This window comes from Sinohyriopsis cumingii, chromosome 14 (assembly GCF_028554795.1).
Source record: "Sinohyriopsis cumingii isolate HCF-2022 chromosome 14, ASM2855479v2, whole genome shotgun sequence".
Classification (NCBI taxonomy): Eukaryota; Metazoa; Mollusca; class Bivalvia; order Unionida; family Unionidae; genus Sinohyriopsis; species Sinohyriopsis cumingii.
Window position 1 is genome coordinate 107,898,973 of NC_142974.1, and position 19,464 is coordinate 107,918,436.

The window sequence follows — 19,464 nt, forward strand, 5'->3', positions numbered from 1 at the left end:
TTATATTTGACTCTTGGACTCCCAAACCGATACCCTTCCTCCTAAACCTCGAATGAAATCAATACACACAGTTTGGTTAAAGTATGTGATGAAAGAACTGATAGTCCTGTGTAAAATCCATCTTCTTCTTGCAGTCACATCAACTTTTACCTTTGGTCTTTGACTCCAAAATAAACAACAGGTTTCTACCACCCCCACCGCCAAGTGCAATCATACAACAGATCATCATACATCACCCTTTATTGTGCAGAAAAACCTTTTTATAGTTTAGTCGCAGTGATCTTTTAATGTTATATTTGGACCCCTAAATTGATAGGGGTCTTGTACACGTATGTGTGAACTATCCACGCCCCACACAGTTTGGTTATTTTAACTCTTGGAACACTGGTGGTGCAGAAGACTTTGTTCTTTCCTTAGTGAGTGATCTTGACCTTGGCGTTTCTGAGAATGTAATTGCTTCATACTAGTCCTCCTTACCTCAAGAGAAAAGCATCTGCAAAGTTTAGTAACTGGAGATTGTACACAATTCAAACTATAAAGCATCTGCAAAGTTTAGTAACTAGAGAATGTGCACAATTCAAACTACTATGTGGAAACCAGCTAGTAACAGACATACATCATAATGACGCTATCCCTTACGCTTGGTGAGTAACAATGACTAAAACAGAATAAGTGAAATTCATCAAGAAATTTGCAACTCACAAGAAGACAAAAAAAGAAAATATATGAAATCAGCAGTACTGTGCAAAAGTTATAACACACTGGTAAAATGCATGTCTACAATGACAATATATATATATATATATATATATATATATATATATATATATATATATCTCTGTGTGTGTGTGTGTGTGTGTGCATGCATGTGTGTGTAGTATTGTTCGCAAGTTAAACAATACCATATAACTAAAATACAGGTCTATAATTGCATGAAATTGCAAAATTTTCGCCAAAGATAATGTTATATTATGTAGTAGTACCGAAACTTTCAAATACCACCTACATTAAAGGTAGATGGCTGAGACAACTCTCAAATACCACCTACTTTATAGGCAGGTGTCTCAGACAAACGGGGGAAATCAATGAAATTACAGTAACATAAACAATACAATATATCATCAGTCCTGAAAGAGGTGCTTAACATCTGTCCAATGTTTACGTCTTCCAGTATGGCCTGATTCAGCAGGAATCAGAACTTGTATCTGATGTTCATGCCAACAAGTAATGGAATCAGAACTTGTATCTGATGTTAATGCCAACAAGTAATGGAATCAGAACTTGTACCTGATGTTCATGCCAACAAGTAATGGAATCAGAACTTGTACCTGATGTTCATGCCAACAAGTAATGGAATCAGAATTTGTATTTTATGTCAATGTCAATAACTTGTAACATATGATAATGTCGAAAAGTAATGGAATCAGGACTTGTAACATATGTTATGTCAACAATTGATGGAATCAGAACTTGTATCTGATGTTCATGCCAACAAGTGATGGAATCAGAAATTATGTCTGATGTTCATGTCACCAAGTAATGGAATCAGAACATGTATATGATGTTAATGTCAACAAGTAATGGAATCAGAACTTGTATCTGATGTTCATGTTAACAAGCAATGGAATCAGAACTTGTATCTGATGTTAATGTCAACAAGTAATGGAATCAGAACTTGGATCTGATGTTCATGTCAACAAGTAATGGAATGAGAACTTGTATCTGATGTTCATGTCAACAAGTAATGGAATCAGAACTTGTATCTGATGTTCATGTCAAGAAGTAATGGAATCAGAAACTGTACCTGATGGTCATGCCAACATGCAATGGAGTCAGGGGAAAACAAAGATGCTGATTCAACCATATTTATATGCCAATATTGTGGCCTGGCAATTTTCCAAATTATTATTGTATATGTCTTATAACTAATGTCATTCAATTGATCAGCAATGATTTGGTTTCAATTTAGATGAATGGTAGGATCTCATTTACTCATTTTGCCCTTATTGATCATATTTTGTAACTGAATTCTCCCTATGCTTGATATTCCAGTTTGTCCAGCAATTATTATCTATCTCTAATTGTTAATATCTTGACGTGTTTCGAAAAGAGAGCCGTGAAAAAAATATTGTATCCTACTTTATACAAACAAACACTCTCAGGCAAGTTTTCAATTTTATGTTTCATCTTTTTACTTTGCATTCTTTGCATTTATTTTGCTTCAGTTCATATTGAAAAGTGAAATAATGAGATAACTATATGTAATCTGTTCTAATATCAATTAATTGGCGCATCAATGATTCTCCAGAATCAAAATGAAAAGAAGTGTCTTGGAGTTTGTCAGTTAAGAACACAGTGGTCTTCTATGCTTAGAATAAAACAGCAGAACACTTTTTGTCGGTTGCCAAGTCTTTTGCATGTTATCTCACTGAATGTAGGAATACACGATGGAAAAGACTACCATATGGAATGGGATCTCGGGGATAAATGACCAAATATGGTAGAAAATCCAACAGATAGTAGTGCTGTACAACGATATGGAATGAGATCTCTGACTGATAAATGGCCAAAAAATGGTATAAAATCCAAAAGAAAGCAGTGCTGTATAACCATATGGAATTAGACCCTTCCTGTTAGTACAGTGCCACTTACTCACTATATAATATTGCTTCCATTTTGTAGCATTCTAAAATAAATGTCTAATCATGTTCTAACAAGATACCCATGTAGGCCTAACATCCATCACTTAGGTAACTTACAAATATAACCTTGTGAAAGCAAATTCATCTATGTAGTGAAATTGTGGAATTGAAGCAATTTTTGAAGCACCTTGTTGCCACAATGTCTATTAGAAATAACAAAATACAAGTGTTTCTGGTTTCTTGCTAAATAAAAAATTGGATTGGATGGTTAGAATAAGACTTTTAAATTCTTTATCCCACCCCATTTACCAAAAGTGAACCATGGCTGCACCAGCTTGCTGTATTCGTTGGAGAAAGCCTCAGTATTACTCACGAAATAATTTTTTTGCCACTAGTTTGATATACCCTCAGTAGTATAATTACATCAATAATTTTCGTTTGTCACATAACTTGCTATAAATATGCATGAACCAAGAATAGTAAAATTCATAATCTTGTCTTTTTTTCTCTTAAATACCAAATATGGATCCGAAAAATGTGATTCATACCACTGTAATATCATAAATGCCATATAATAATGAATACACATGTGATAACAAAATTTTCTTACACAATGAATTTATTTGCATGTATCAAAACTGCTCGAAGAACACCTACCTAGTTTCTATGCACAATGCTGCAAATGCAGCAAATTCATTCCAACATTATGTTTAAAAGATGTTTATTGGCGTATATTATGGATGCACACACAAATAATTCAATTGGATAAACCTGCTCTAAGTTCAGGAGTAACTTGTTTGAGACCCTAATGATATGAGCAAATATTCCAGGTCTGATCAAAGATGAATCAGAAATATGGTTCGATCCAATCTGATACAAGAACAGCTCATTAATGTGCATGGACCTTGCTCATTAGTAAATTCCTTAAAGATGGTGATGGTATAAACCGATATTGCATGCTTCATTGAAACTGGATCGGCAATATGGATTCAGGAATTGTAACAAGCACCTGTTGCTGGATGGACACATGACAGACACTGTACTATACCATAAACTCACTTGGTCTTGTGATAATAATATATATAAAGTCTAGTACACAAATGTGATATTCTATAATACAAAATACAGTTATTATGTTATTATGCTTATATACATACATTCTATGATGTAAATTTACGGAAGTCTATTATATAAATACACATATATTCTGTTATACAGATATAGCCATATTCTATTATATACATGTTAATGGAGTAAACCCTGAAAAGATAATCCAGAGTGAGCCAACAGTTACTAGTTTCAAGCCCAAGCTCAATTTGCTTAGAGAATAGGTGCAAGAGGTTACCCACAATTGTGAGAGAGAATAATACAATTCAGTGGACAACTACTGCCTGCCACAAAGCTGGCCAGTCACAACAGCTGTTGTCCTGCCACAGCTTACCAGCTGCAATGGGTGCTTGGAACATTAAAGTTACCGGTATACTAGATATCCAGACTGAGATCACTGCAACAGGCAATAGAAAGAAGAAACGAACCCTAGAACAATGACACATGCCCTGTCTGAAGGACTCAACATATCAATGATGCACATACAACTTCTGTGATAAGTGTCATGCTGCATAGACTAAATGTTGACATTCCAACCCTCCAAGACACATCCCTCACATCATCAGCCTCACAAGGATTACACTGCTTTTGGCCAGAAGAAATGAGAATATGGAGCAGTTTCAGCAGTGAAAAGACTCCTGGGGATGATCTTTCTGCAGGTGGTTTGGACAGTACCTTGATTTTGTGCCTATTAATGTTTGAGGGCGCCATAAACTTTGTAAAAGGTGTGTGCCCCAACATTCTACTTATACCCCGAAACAATCCACCAGTTCTATGATAAATTCGAGGCCACCATCAACAAGATCACAAACTATAACAACCTGTATCAGTCAGATTTTAAATGTAGAGCAGGTGCTGCTCTTGACACATGGCCCACTATTCTTGGACATTATAGAGATGGGGAAATTATTACAAATGGGCAGAGACTACTTCAACTTTGATCCTACCATGACCTTGGCATCATAAATACCTACTTTTCTGACAAATACTCAATGCAAGATGTCATGGAGACATACCAGATCGGCCACTGGTACCGACTTTATCTGATCATTATCAGGCAATTAAGCGTCAAAGCATCCTGATCACTCACAGCTACCATGGTGCTGATAGCAAAGTATTCAGCAAAGTCAGACTTCCAATAATTTGCACTGGTCAAAACATAAATGAATCCCCCACACCAATGTCGGTACCACAGCTGTCAAAGATAAGTCACAGCTGCAACACGTTCTCTGCTTCAGTACCCCCGGTACAAGTCCACACCAGAAATGGGAGCTATACAAGAATATTATCTAAAGCACAGCCCTGTCAGGTCTTGGTGAGCAAAAGAAAAGCAATAATTGGTTTGAAGCAAAGTCAAATGACATAATCCAAGTCTTGAGGCCATGTGATCACCTTATTAACTAAAAGACTGACTTTATTCAGAATACCTTACAAGCAAAATGAGAGCTGCCAGATGCAATCCTTAACATATTGCAAACCACTATTTCAACGACTATTGATTGCACCTATGTCAGAACATCCATACAGTAGATATTGGCAGCATCGGAGCAATGCACAATGGAATCAAGAAGGCAATATGTACTATTTAGAAAAACGATGTCACTTCTAAAATCAGTAACCGGGGAGACAATAAATGCAGACCTGCCAACCCCAAGAAGAATCCTTGAGGGAGATTTTGAATTTTTTTTAGGCAGATTTAAATTATTTCAGGGAGGATTTCATCAAGGGAGAAACATGTTGAACACGTTTAGAAAAAGTGAACGATTTTGAAATAAACATACTAATTCAATTTTAAAATGGTTATTTTTAGATAATAAATATCAACATATAAATAACAGACTGAAGAAAACATAACAGTGAAACCCATTAATAAGTGCTTCAGCTTTGGTCTGCTTCTTCAAGGGATGAATCCACCAGTTTTACAAAATGTCACACATCTTGGGTGTTTCTCTTTGTCTGCGCAGATGTCAAGTGCCCGTGAAATAAAGTACATGAAATTTAAAATACTGACTCAGAAACAAAAGACAATAAAATATAAATTGCATACATTAGCAAAAATGAATTGCACTTAATGTCTCTTACTTTTTATTAAAACTTAAGGCACTATTAAGTATTTGTTTCTCTTCCCGAACATACTATATATCTTAGGTAGTTGTTGTTGTTGTAGGGTTTAACGCCATTTTTCAGCACAGGATAGGCTATACATGGCGGCCAGTATTAATGGTGGAGGAAGAACCCGGGAAAACCCCGGAAAGAGCCACCGACCCATGATAAGCTACTGGCAAGCTTTCTCACATACCCATATTGGCAGAATCCGAGACTCGTATATCTTAGGTAAGTAGATGTTCTCAGGAAAGAGCTGATACATCTAAATTGTTAAAGTACATTTTTGGGTTTATGGGCCATCCATTTAGTACGTACGCAAACATCAGGCGAATCTTGGCCCATCCCCCCCTCCCTGTACACATGCGTACTTTTTACCCACCCACCCGGCGTACATACGCTTGGCGCACCCCCACCTCCCGAGTTCTATAGAACGGCCTATCTTTTATCCACGCAGTAACAATCACGGATTAATAATATTAACGTGTTTAATAAAACAGATAGTTCACCGGCGTTGAATGTCTGGCTGCATCAAGGAAATAAGTTCCGTATCTTTAAACGTTTGTCTAGTGTCGGCTAAAATTCAAGCGCCGACTAACCCAGTCGAACAGATTGCGTATTATACAAATTATTTTCGAGGTTTCACACACACACCATTTGTGCGTACGTACATTATCATTAGACCCCCCCCCCCAATTACGCAAGCGTATGCATTTGGTTTACCCCTCCTCCTCCATGCGTACGTACTAAATGGACGTCCCCTTACGGTTAAATAGTAATAGATAATAATAATAATAATAATAATAATAATAATAATAATAATGATAATAATGAAGTCTTAGTATTTGTATTTGTATTATCTGCAGATGTATCGATTCAATTGTCGTTTATTCAACTGTATCTGATTTAACCGATCTATTATTGTATCCTAAAGATAATCATAATTTTGATGCTGGCATTCAAATTACAATTTGCAGCATACAATTAAGACCATAAAAATAAACAGTAAGATTAAAAACTTACTTTTGTGACTGGAGATGTCGACGACAATCATCGCGCCACCACTGGCAACACGGAAACATGAATTGCACGTCCTGCAAAACGCTGTATGTGTATCAGTACCACGAGTCAGGCATGGAAATTCCAGGCTATACAAAAACTTGGAAACCGAATCTCCCTTTCTTTTTGACATTGCAGAAGAGATCACCAAACATATGGATTCAAGTTTGCGCGCTTTTCAAAGAACTTCTGCACGCTTCCAGTCTTACACACTGAGGAATTTCCAAAACATTTTTCGTTAAACGAGACGAATTTTCCCCAATTTTTGTGACGAAACGATTTTTTTCTGCGAGACAAAAATAATGAGGGAGTGCGGGAGGTGCGGTTGAATTCACGGAGCCTCCCGCAAAAAACGGGATGGTTGGCATGTCTGTAAATGATTCTGACAAACAACTAGAATGCTGGGTAGAACACTACCTGAATGACACAGCCATCAATGCAAGTGAGTGCTTACTTACCTTAGCCGAACTCAGTGATGAACCAACTGTTGATGAACTTAGCAAGGTCACAGATAGACTAGCAAATGGATAATCTCAGTCAAAAGAAGGCACAACAGAAGCCGTCAAGTAGAGACATTAATACAATCACTGTCTACGAAAATAAAGGCAACATAAGCTATAACTAAAGTGGCATGTCCCTGCTGAGCAACATAGGCAAGGTGTTTGCCTGACCTGTCCTGAACCGACTTCAGAAACTTCAGAATCGATTATACCATTAGTCAAAAGCGGTTTCAGAGCAGAAGGGTCTGCTGCTATCAACATGTTTTCACAGACAGCTGTCAAAGAAGTACAAGGACCACATAAGGTCATTCTACACAACTTGCATTGGTCACAATACTCACACCATGAATAGAGGCTAAACTGTTTTCATCTAAGCTACCTCTGATACATCCTCAGAATCTCATGGGAGGATAGTTTGCATCACAGTGGATATATATCAGGCAGACACACATACCCACCCACGGCAGGATGAATATAAGGCTTTGGGCCTTGATGTTGGATAGTTGGGAAGTATATGATGCATATGACTGACGTAGCCGTAGGTACGAGGTCAATCAAAAACTTAAGAGAAGTGAGAGACAATTGTGATTAGCAGAGCAGAAAAGAGCCCACAAATAGAACAAGATGAAACAAAAGGTGGCAACCAAAGACACCAGATTCGAGTATGACAATTATTGTCACTCCTGTGTGGGTCTCTTCAGTCAAAACAGACAATTCTCATCAACTGACTGACTTCTTCAGAGTACAACTCTATAGTCTTCCAAGACTGAAGAATGCCAATCTGACAACACAAATACCATACTAAAAGAGTTATTCTGGTGTGGATCAATGGGACATTTGATAGAAAGTTATGTTTCTCTGAAATGCCTAATCTCTTTTAGCGTTAGGGTCTGATTTCTACCTCCCATGTCAAGCACAATCATAGACTTCAAAAGTCAATTTTCTCTATACCCATTATAGGTAAAGGAAAGCAACTCTTACAAATTACCTCCCTTACTCTGCTAGCCGGCACATTATTTGGAGTTGGGAGGCCTAGAAGAGGAGAAACCATGTCTTCTCTCACACCTTCCTGTCTGTATGCAAGAAGTAGGCTGAGATGATCTCCTACTGGATGGACATGCTTTAAGTCTTTTCAGAACTGGATTCTGGAGGTAGCAGATTAATTCCCTAACATTAACGTGGTTCGGTATTTGAGACAGAAATTAGCAATTTGATCAGACTTTTACTTAGGCATCTCTGAAAAAAAATGATCTAAACTTTACACTGGGATGCTCGTTTTAGTTTTCCTTTTGGTTAATGTTTTTTTTTTTTTATTCTTCATCTACTAAAGAGCAAAACTAAACTCCAACCTAGATACAAGATACAGTATAACTACAATCACACGTCTACATATGTATGATACAATAAACAATACAACTGCATCACAAGTGTAAATAAATGTATCATTGTAGTGTTACAATGTACAGTATAAATAAAATTATACATCTCATTGTAGTGATACAATGTACAGAATAACTACAAGTCTAAACATATCTCACTGTAGTGTTACAATATACAGTATAACTACAAGTCTAAATATATCTCATTGTAGAAATACAATGTACAGTACAACTACAATAACAAAACTGACTCTCATTGTAATCATACAAAATACAGTATAACTAACATCAGAATGGTAAATGATCAAAATAATAAATAGTGTGTAGTAGGGGTGAAATGATACGCCTGTGCCACATATTGATACGATTCACAATATAAAGTCAAAGACACGATACATATTGATACACATATGGGATATAAAACTTGATGGTCTTTCCATCTTTGGAAGATAGGTGGTGTCCTTGTATGTATTTTGACATACTGGATGCATTTATAGTACACATAATACGGACAAATATATGTTTTCATGCAATTCTCATTGATGACAAGATAAAAAAATACTTTTCAAAAGACTACTTAATGGTTGTCTGATAGTTTTGTTGAACGCTTTATGCCATATAAGGCAAGCTCCATTTAAATCACTTTAGCCACCAGACCCTTTGTTTTGCACTGCATGAACACTTTAAAAATATTTTATTACCAATTTGACATCTCAGTTAAACTTGGAAGTCATTATGATATCTTTAAAACAGAAGAAACAATGCAATTTCCTCGTGCAAAATATCTCCTCTTGAACAAATCCAGGCATGGGAATGAGGATAAATACTACAATAATCTATCGCATTGTACTTCCTGCAAATGCAAAAGACTTCTGTAACCATGCAGCGTCTATATTTGCATTTTAAGGCATTTTATCTAACGGCAGAATCTCCCCTTTGTCAAATAAGGGGTAGTAGAAAAGGAGGGGGAGGAGGAAACAGACAAAGTTCAATATTTACCTAACACTTCAATATCTAGCTCTCTTACTGTTCCACTTTGTAAGAGATCTGCTAAAACCAAAATCTTTAAGAGACCTCACCTCTAGTTCTATAAGCATTACTATGTTAAATGTTTGTTACCATATTTTTGTATGAATATTGTTATGTGCTTCCTTCAGATAGGGCATATATATGGCTAGGGTTTGTTAGCTTCAAAAGACTGAGAAACTTATCTTTATGAGTGTTACATACAATTTCCAGAGCTCACGTATATTATCTTTTGGATACAGCAACTCATAAACAGGATTTATCGCTAACATAAACATAGTTTCACTTTCTTGAATCAGTAGTTTACTAACTACTATGCCAGATTTATTGTATGTTCCATAATACTGTATTGGGGATTTTAGTCCATGAATGCCATAGTCTGCTGTTCAGAGTTATTCAAATAAATATTTTTTATTCGTATTTATTCAGTCTATCTTAGCCTTGATAGGACAACTAAATGGACAACTAAGTTGCCTAGAAATGAAAACTTTGTTGCTGTTAAGAAGGTGAAGATGACATCGCCCTGTGATTTATTTTAATGCACATTGAGATACTGTGCATTTTGAGATGCTCCCTGCCTTAACCATTTTTTCCGGTGTTGTAGAACAAGGTAAAATGTAGGAATCAAACCATCAAATAAATAAATTGCACTTACAAAATCTTGCACAGTCACAGGCTTGGATAGCGGATTGACAATTAACCCTTTCCCAAGTAAGTTACAGCTCAGATTTGTTATTACGTCTATGGTTATTGCGGATATCACTGGTCAATTTCTGCAAGTTATCATTTGATGATAAAATCATGAAAATTCGTGTTTCAACAATTAAACTATCGTAAGTAAATAGCAATTTGTCGTTTAAGAACAGAATCAGTAACCTAAAGATTTTAACTGCCACGTGTGCATTAATTTTTTCATAAAATAAGTCTGAAACCGTAAGTGAACCTTTCATGAAGAATTAATGACAGACATCACCCTGTCTGGGAAGTACCACTCTGTTAGATTGTCTGTTTTCATAAACATTTGGGCAGATATATTAAGGAAAATATTGAACTCATAGAAACCAACATCTAAATATTATGTTATTATATACTTAGCATAAAAATTCAATTATGTTGGTCCCAATATATGGGGAATTGCTATGTTGTGGAATTTAAGAAGGACTGTGAGATCAAAGTTTTTATTCATTTTTGTGAAAATATGGAAAAATTCAGTGAAGCAAATACTATTTAGTCAATACCTGATGTTACCAGACATATTAGTCAAATAATAAAAGCATATATTTGCAATCTTCCAATGGACTGTTGTAAAGAAGCTAGAATGCAAGTGGTTACATCAAGAAAGCCCCTCCTTCTAAAATAGATGCACTCACATGTTGGCAATTTTGATTCGGTCGGAAAGAGGGTTTTAGTTTATTCGCTTACCAACTATAATGATTCACTGTGTTATCTATGAATAGTTACGGTAATGTTTAATCAGCAAAAGAGAAACTGAGACAAGCAAAATGGTATGAAGATGTATGAATTTCTCTCATGTACATGTTACAGGGGTAGTGTCAAATATGTTTAAAATTTATTTCAACTACCCCTTTATTGTGAACCCTCATCAAGTTAAAATAATTCTTGTTTAAGGGTACTTCATAAAGCAGGTTTATTAACCTGCATTTACAATAATATAATCTAGTTACTCCTATCAGTCAAAATTCATTACAATGTATAGCTTCTACATTGCTTTTGAGTCATGTGATCAAAATACACTATATATAAATACAAGTTTTATACACATATAAAATGTGTTTATAATATGCGTTAGGGGATGTCACTTCCCCCTATAATTCCTGTCCAGCTTTACCCTTGTATATGGTTTTGTAGCATTTGATTTGCAGGGATAAATTGATTGATAAAAATGAAAACTGCATTCTACTTTTAAATAATATTGTATTTTAATTAGGCTCTGTGTTCTGCCCTTTCTACATTTAATTTCAAGATACTGCTAAAAAGGATATAGAACGGCATGCAATCTATTTTTGTCCATCCAACATGTACAACTGAGTCATAAATAAAGTCAGTTTTGGCATCAAAAATCAATCACTGGTATCACCATTAACACTTTCCCAGCTCCAATAATCAGATATACTTCATAGCTTTTCAAATTATGGTCAACATCACTATCATCAGCCAATATTTGTCGAATGAAGTTGTAATCTGAAGATGAACCACGTAAGTTCAAACTATGCTATAATGCTTATTCCATTGCACAATGTGCCAGTCAAGTTTAATAGAACAACCATTCATGTCATTCTTGAAAACCCATATGTGTTGACATTTGCCTACCCCAAAGCATATGTCGTATAATAAACACAGCATATGCTCATATGCAGGACTTTCAACTATTTTCAACTGTTCGCCAGGTGTGTGAATTCGTACAAATTATGCCTGATTCATGCAATTGCAGACCCAGGCAGACTCTGTTTAAGTACTTTACATATCAATTAATGACTTTTGCACAACTTGTCTGTGTTGCTCTGGTGGCACTTTCGGTTTGTCACACAGGGAATAAGCTACATCAATTTCTGATTGGTGGTTATTGTCTAACCTGGACCAGAACAAGCGATAACTATCAATGAGAGTTTGACATATTTCACTGAATGACACGCCAGAAGTGTAGCCTTCAAATCGTTCAAAATGGACAAGATAAAATTCAAGTAGAAACTTCACGTAAATGTCGTTATTAAATGATGAGTAAAGTACTTCACTATACACGTGAAACACATTTGGAATGCATCTGTTATGCTGAACATGCTGTCAAGTTAAGATGATTAGCATGGAATCTGAAGGGGTCAAGATTACAAACCATGTCACTTTGTGTTAATTTAGATGGCAAGTGACTATTCTCAATAGTCTTTTTAATTTCCCGTCACTGCAAATGCTGTTTCAGATGAACTCTAAATTTAAAGAATAACCAATCAAACTAATAATAACTATTCATGACTGCAGAAAACTAAAATATCTTGCATACTGTAGGTATCGTTTTGTATTGATTCTCCATCTCTTGTATCGATGTGTATCGTTACAGCAAAAGTATTGATGCATTAATATTGCGATGGATCATTTCACCCCTAGTTTGTAGGGAACTGGGTCTAAAATGATAATGATGTAGGACAAATGGCAATAATAGGGCTGTTCCATTTAGATATATATGGTACCAGGGAAGGCAGTTTTTTTTATAAAAAAAAAATATTTGCCAGGGTACTTTGATTTTACAGTGTTCATATTAAAATGATTAGAAATTTATAAATTGCATCTGCTGCTGAGTACTCACTTTAAATGTGCTTTCTGTGCGTCCCATGTATGTTTTAATGGAACATCTCTCAACTTTGCAAAGTAGAAAATATTAACAAACCAAAAATGTAATCATCTATGATCCCTCAAATGGAGTTATGCTCTACTATACAAAAGGAATTCAAGAAATAAAACATCGGTCTTTTATCCTTTTAGTCACTGAGTATCAACACTTTGTCATATCATTTTCAGTAACAAAATGTTTATCATATGTCTGGGTTGATATCTTCAAAGGATACCTATCTTATTGGCACCATTTCCATTTTAATAGAACTAGATACCATAAGAATCATTTTAGCTTAAACCCAATGTTGCTATAAGTATATATTCATCACAGGTAGATATATTAATAGTTTTAAGATGATCACCATAATGGTCATATTGGACATATGCCATTTTCATTTAGAGCAAACCAGACATGATAATGGGACTTTGAAAAAAATCATCATGTTGCGATATTTGGCTGCTCCGTTGCAGGTCAGATCAGCACCTTTCTTATTATAAAATAGACATCAAAAAAGTATTTAAATTTTTAAAAAAGACTTTATCAACATGACTATCTTTGTTTGGAGAAGGGGATGTCAATAAGACAATTTTCAAGTCAGCCATATTTTGATGTCACTAGGAACCTTATTAATATTGCATAAAGTCTTTCAGTTAAAACCCTTTATTGATATGTCTGTCCATTAAGGAGTAGTAGTGATAATATGCTTCTTAAGATGGCTTCCATGGTGGTCATATTGGCTGTAAGAGGGTTGCCATTTTCTTAAAGAACCATGCAGACCTTGGAATAAATGTGTTTGTAATGTTTCAATTCCTTCATTGTTTAAGAGAAGTAGTGACAACAACCTTGTGTTAACTGACCACAGATACCTGACACTGGACTATATACGACTCTGTCTTGTATGCTACTCAGGTATATAAATATGTAAAATGAAGTAACTGTTATGTAATGTTTCAATGTAATTCTTTCCTAGTTTAAGAGGAGAAGCAACAACCTTGTGGTAACTGACAAAAGACTACGGATTCCTGATGCTAGACTATGGACGAAGACTGTCTCATAAGCTATTCTGGACTTTAAATAGGTACAATGAGTAAAGACTGTCTCATAAGCAATTCTGGTGTATAGATATGAACAATGAAGTAATAATAATACAACTGTTCAATCTACATTCCTTACGGTTTTAAAGGAATTTTTATATTTCCTACAGTTCAAATGTCACCACACCTTGATGCTGAGCCTGAATTTTCCCGCACATACAGTAGTAAATCTTGGCATGTGCTGTGTCCTAATTATTTCCACATACAGTAACAACTCTTTGCATGTGATTATGCATGATTCTGGTCCAAATTATGGCCACTTACAATAGTGTTTCTTTTGGCATGGGATCATGCATGCTTTGGATTATGCATGAGCTGGGACTTAATTACAGCCACATACAGTAGGTACACTTGGGATGAGATCATGTATTCAGAAGACATTTATGCTGGTGCATTGGATCCAGTCAAGCATTCTTCTTTCACAATGGTAGTAACGTCCAACAGGGCAAATCTGAAAAATGCATACAGTTCTTGCTATAGATTCCACTTTAAAACTCCTATGGACTGTTAGAATTTCATTCGGTAAATGCTGAATGCATGTTTCATATCATCAAATCAATATAACCTGGTACAGTGCAATTTACAAGTGTGTAATTAAAACAAAACCCATAACTGTATAAATTGAATGAAAGGATACGTTGTTTTCCATGCCAAAAGTTAATAAAATATATAAACAGTTGCTAATTTATATATCAAAACTAGGCCTGTATATGTGTATGTATGCATGTGCATGTAGTGTTCAATGGCACTTACCACAATATTCGTTGTCTGGTGCCAACTAATGGTAAAGATAAAAAAAATGCAAAAGAAATCGCACAAAAAATTCAGGAAAAAAAACTTCCAAATATTTAAAGATGAATGATGTCAATGGAAAATATAAAATGTAAAGATGTTAAAATTCTATAAAAGGAGTATAAAATAAAATATTAAGCTAAAACAAGTAAAATCTTTAAAAAAAATTAATTCAAAATATTCCTTATATAATCATGTCAGCTTAGAGAAAAGTTTAAGATCTGGATTTCTGACCATACCCTGTTTGGAATTTGGGCCTAAAAGCTTCATCATCTACTTGATTAGATTGATTAGGGAATAGTAGGGTAATACACTGTGGAGTGGTTCTTTTCTCTTAATATTGCGGTTTTCCAAACCTGAGTTTTAAATGAATTTAAAGTAAAATTCCCTGAATATATACCATATCAAGCATCTGGAGGTTTAAGATTTACAAACCGATCCATACACAATTCAACGATATGAAGTTTAGATCTTACAAAATGGCATGTATAACCAGCACAAGAGCTTCTGATATGCTTCACAATCTGCCAAGGCTCTTATTGAATCCAGAACTTTTCTTACTTTTCTCTCTCTGACATATCTAATCACACTTTGTTTGCATAAAAACTAAGTTTAACAAATTTGCCCTCCTCCACAACAGGACTAAAACAGCCAGCAATCAAAACATAAGGATGAATCATCATGAATTCAGTACAATCAGCAGAAGTATATACATTTTTAGAGTTTGCAAATTTGAACCCATTTTCTTTTGCCAATTTCTAAGCTCAATTTATCTGTAGCTGATATTAAACAGTATGCATACTCTTTGTCCTGCAGCAGATAACAAAAATCATTGTCATGTGGACAGTTCCTGGATTAAATAATTGCACATTACTGTTAATGTTGATGTTAAACAGGTTGACTAACAAAATGCTCCCTTGATGTGCATTCATCTCCTGAGGATAGCTTTCAGAAAGGGTGATTCCTACTGTAACTCTGAAATTCCTGTCTTTTCAACTTTTGAAGTATACGTCAGGAAGGCGGCCCTTTAAACATAGGCTGAATATGTTATTCATTATGCTGTCCTTCCATGTGATGTCATAACCTTTCTCAAAGGTGAAAAAGATGGTAACTATATATTCATTCTTTATAAAAGGGTATCTGTGTGCCATGATAAGTTGTATTTATACTGTGCCATCATATTGTGTCCATGTTATACTTACTTGTATCTCTTACTTAGCTAACATGCTTCGTAGACAGAGATCACCTGTCTCTTTTGCTTCTCTAGTTGTGTCTTGTATCCCTGTTTACCAAGTGCATTTTCAATATCATTAAGCACAGCATCAAGCTTGTTCCAGAAATCATTAAATTCCTGTTGGCTAATCTTTCCATCCATGGAATGACCAATAATATGATTTCTATATGAGCGAATTCGCTCCACACTAGCTCCCAGAGATCTGTCCCTTGGGTTATCTAATGGATCATTTCCCCAGTGTGTTGATGGAGCAGGAACTGCGCTGACATTTCTGATCAGAATATACAACAAAGAAATGTCAAACTGGTCAACTGTAGCCATATACCGACCCTTAGGATCTGGGAAAACCACTTGACTTAGATCCTTGTTAAGAAGAGCATTCTGCCATTGTCCAGGTCTGACCTGTCGTCTGCTGGTCAAGATGGTTTTGTTGGCCAGGATTGCTTGGTAAATGCTTGTATGGGGCGCTGGAACTTGGGTGAGGAGGACTTCTCTCATGGCATTTCCACAAACAGTCACAAGAGCAACACAGAGACGAGCATGATTCATGTGCTCAGGCATTATGGGTGCATCAGGATCATGTCCCTAAAGAAAGAGGAAGGTCATTATTATTACCACGCCCATATCATCAATGACTAAATATACAGTATAACTGAAATCCTATTGATCATCACACCAACGTAAATAGTGTTAAAGAGATTTGTTTTGTTTTGTTATATTGAGATGGAAAAAAATACATGGTCTTTCCTCTTTGTGGACATATGGATAATCTCCAGTGTTATGAAATGTGTGCAAATTATATATGGACTGCCCATTAATCAACAGCGCTTTATAAATATCATCATGATGTTATTTGTATGAGACCCTCAGTGCTATCCAACCGCTCAAATGCATATAAATTTCATGTAATTCGTGCACTCATGCATCAGTCATAGTATAATTTAATATCTTAAGCGAGCAAACAATGTCTAATTAGCCATAATGTAACTAAAATGAATGATCGTAATTTGTAATTATCAATAATGAATCTACTGTGGCATTTAGTCATTATACATCTTTATTAGCAACAGCAAAATATTTTCATTATATATTTTTATTATGTAGGCATATTTCCCTGATCAATGACTATCCCAAATTGGTCACCTGTCAGGCAAGCCTAAATATCAACTCTAATGGTATTTACTCCAAATTCAACAAATAAGCTATGGGCAAAATGCAAATTCTTATCTGTGGTAGTGTTTTTATGTGAAATAGTATATGAGATAGTATGTGTGTATGTGTAATTGTGCATGTACAATTACTTATAGGGGCTACGGTCATCAATAAAGTTCATACCCATCTGGTCTATAACATCGTAATTGTGAGTGTAAATTGTATTTTCGGACAGTTTCATTTAAATCCTTCTATACTGTTGTACATCTAAATGCCAACATGTAGTCCTGCTTTTTGATGTGACAAAACTGTTTTGGTCATTTCCATATGAAATCCTCAGTTACAGATTAAACAAAACAGTGCTTTAGATCCAATAAAGGTTGCCATGGTAGCTTAGTTGGTAGGGCAGCAGACTAATAATCCAACAACCATATGGTTTGATAATGCCTGAGTCACTTTAACTTGTATGTCTTGAGAAAAAGCACTTAGCTCCCATTCCAAGTCATGACATAGCTAATAATGAGTTAAAAGTGCCATCACAATCAACAGACGTAAAATAGATCCAATGACTTCCAATCAATACTCAACACAAAAAGCATCTGTTCCATAACTTCCATCAGATATGTTTCAACAATTTTCAATAAATATAATGCCAAATTCCAAATATTCCTTTAAAATCTAAAATGTTTCTCTGTAAGCACCACAAATTGAAATTTATCCAATAAAGTTATATCAACTTTCAAAAGATTACAAGTGAATCTATACGTAAATTTTGCACTCAAAAGTAAATGAAATCTTATTTTATATGTATGGATCATTCCCTCTTAAAAACATTATTTAAGCACAAATAAACATTTTTGTAAAACTTTCCAACCAATTAACTGCTTTACTGTATATAAATCTTAAAGGCACAGTGATTTAATTATCGGTACACATTTCCAGGGATGTATGCCCAACAATAGTTTAAATATTGTTCCAAGATATATGTATTATACGCATATAGTATTTACCTCTATGTCTATAAAAAAAAGAAAAAAATGAGAAAAAAGAACAACAGTAACTACGACTGTTCCATTGTGCATATTTGCTGCATGCAAATGTCAAATGATGTCACAGGACATCATTTGATGTATTAAATATGTTATTGCCATTTCACTTGGGAACCGTTTTCCTACAATGTTATCTGGTAGGGTATAGAGGCCTCATTTATTGATCAAGCAATTTATATACCAAACTAGTCAATGTTAAAGGAGAATAAACACCATAGAGAAGGCAATAATATAATAGTATTACCCCTCCATTAAGTCATGTCAAAAGCAACTCACTTCATCTGCATGCCATGTTTGAAATGATGCATGCAACTCGTACTGCAAGTTCTGGCCCAGGTAAGAGGTAATCTTGGTGAGGTTCAAAGTAATGAACCTTCTAACCCTGCTGCACAGCTTTGCATCAGGGGTCTTGACTTCATCAATCACCATCCTTGTTATTCTTGCAAATACAACATGGTTCTTAATGTACACTGTTAATCTGTGGAAAAGGTCAAGATCAAAAACACAGCAGCCACAGAAAATGAGATTTTCGGAGGTATCCTTCTTCTTGGCAACTGGCCAGTGAGCTACACAGGCAGCAAGAAGCCTGTGAAAGATTGGAGTTGGCAAATACTTCCCTGTAAAACTGCAGAACATGTCTGGTGTGCTCACCATACAGGGATCTTGCTCAGGGGAGATTACTTCTCTTGGAGATTCTTGACGAAGCATACAAGGTGCAAGAAAGTAGTTCTCCACCTGAAAATGTTAAATAAACATACATAGAAAGAAAGATATTTCATTTCAGAATGCCTTGTACAAAGTTTGGTACATTAAGTAGCTGAATTCTTGGAGAAAGCTTTGATAGTTTTCTATTTTTTTATTTGGCATATTTAATTGTGGATGAGCATTATTTGTATAGTTGTGCAGATTTGAAAGCCCTCTACATTCAATCCTTAGATATGACCAGATAATTATTTTTCCCAATGTGCAATCAAACTCTCC

General features: G+C 35.3%; 1 protein-coding gene across 1 annotated transcript; it reads right to left on the reverse strand.

Moving 5' to 3' along the window:
* Positions 1-16,256: 16,256 nt before the first annotated feature.
* LOC149784580 (uncharacterized) lies at positions 16,257-19,201 on the reverse strand. Its single transcript, XM_089933294.1, has 2 exons — positions 18,760-19,201; positions 16,257-16,867 (listed from the first exon to the last, which is right to left on the reverse strand). Exons 1-2 carry the CDS (start codon positions 19,189-19,191, stop codon positions 16,268-16,270), a joined length of 1,032 nt encoding a protein of 343 aa, XP_089789420.1. The 5' UTR covers positions 19,192-19,201; the 3' UTR covers positions 16,257-16,267.
* Between the last annotated feature and the right edge of the window lie 263 nt (positions 19,202-19,464).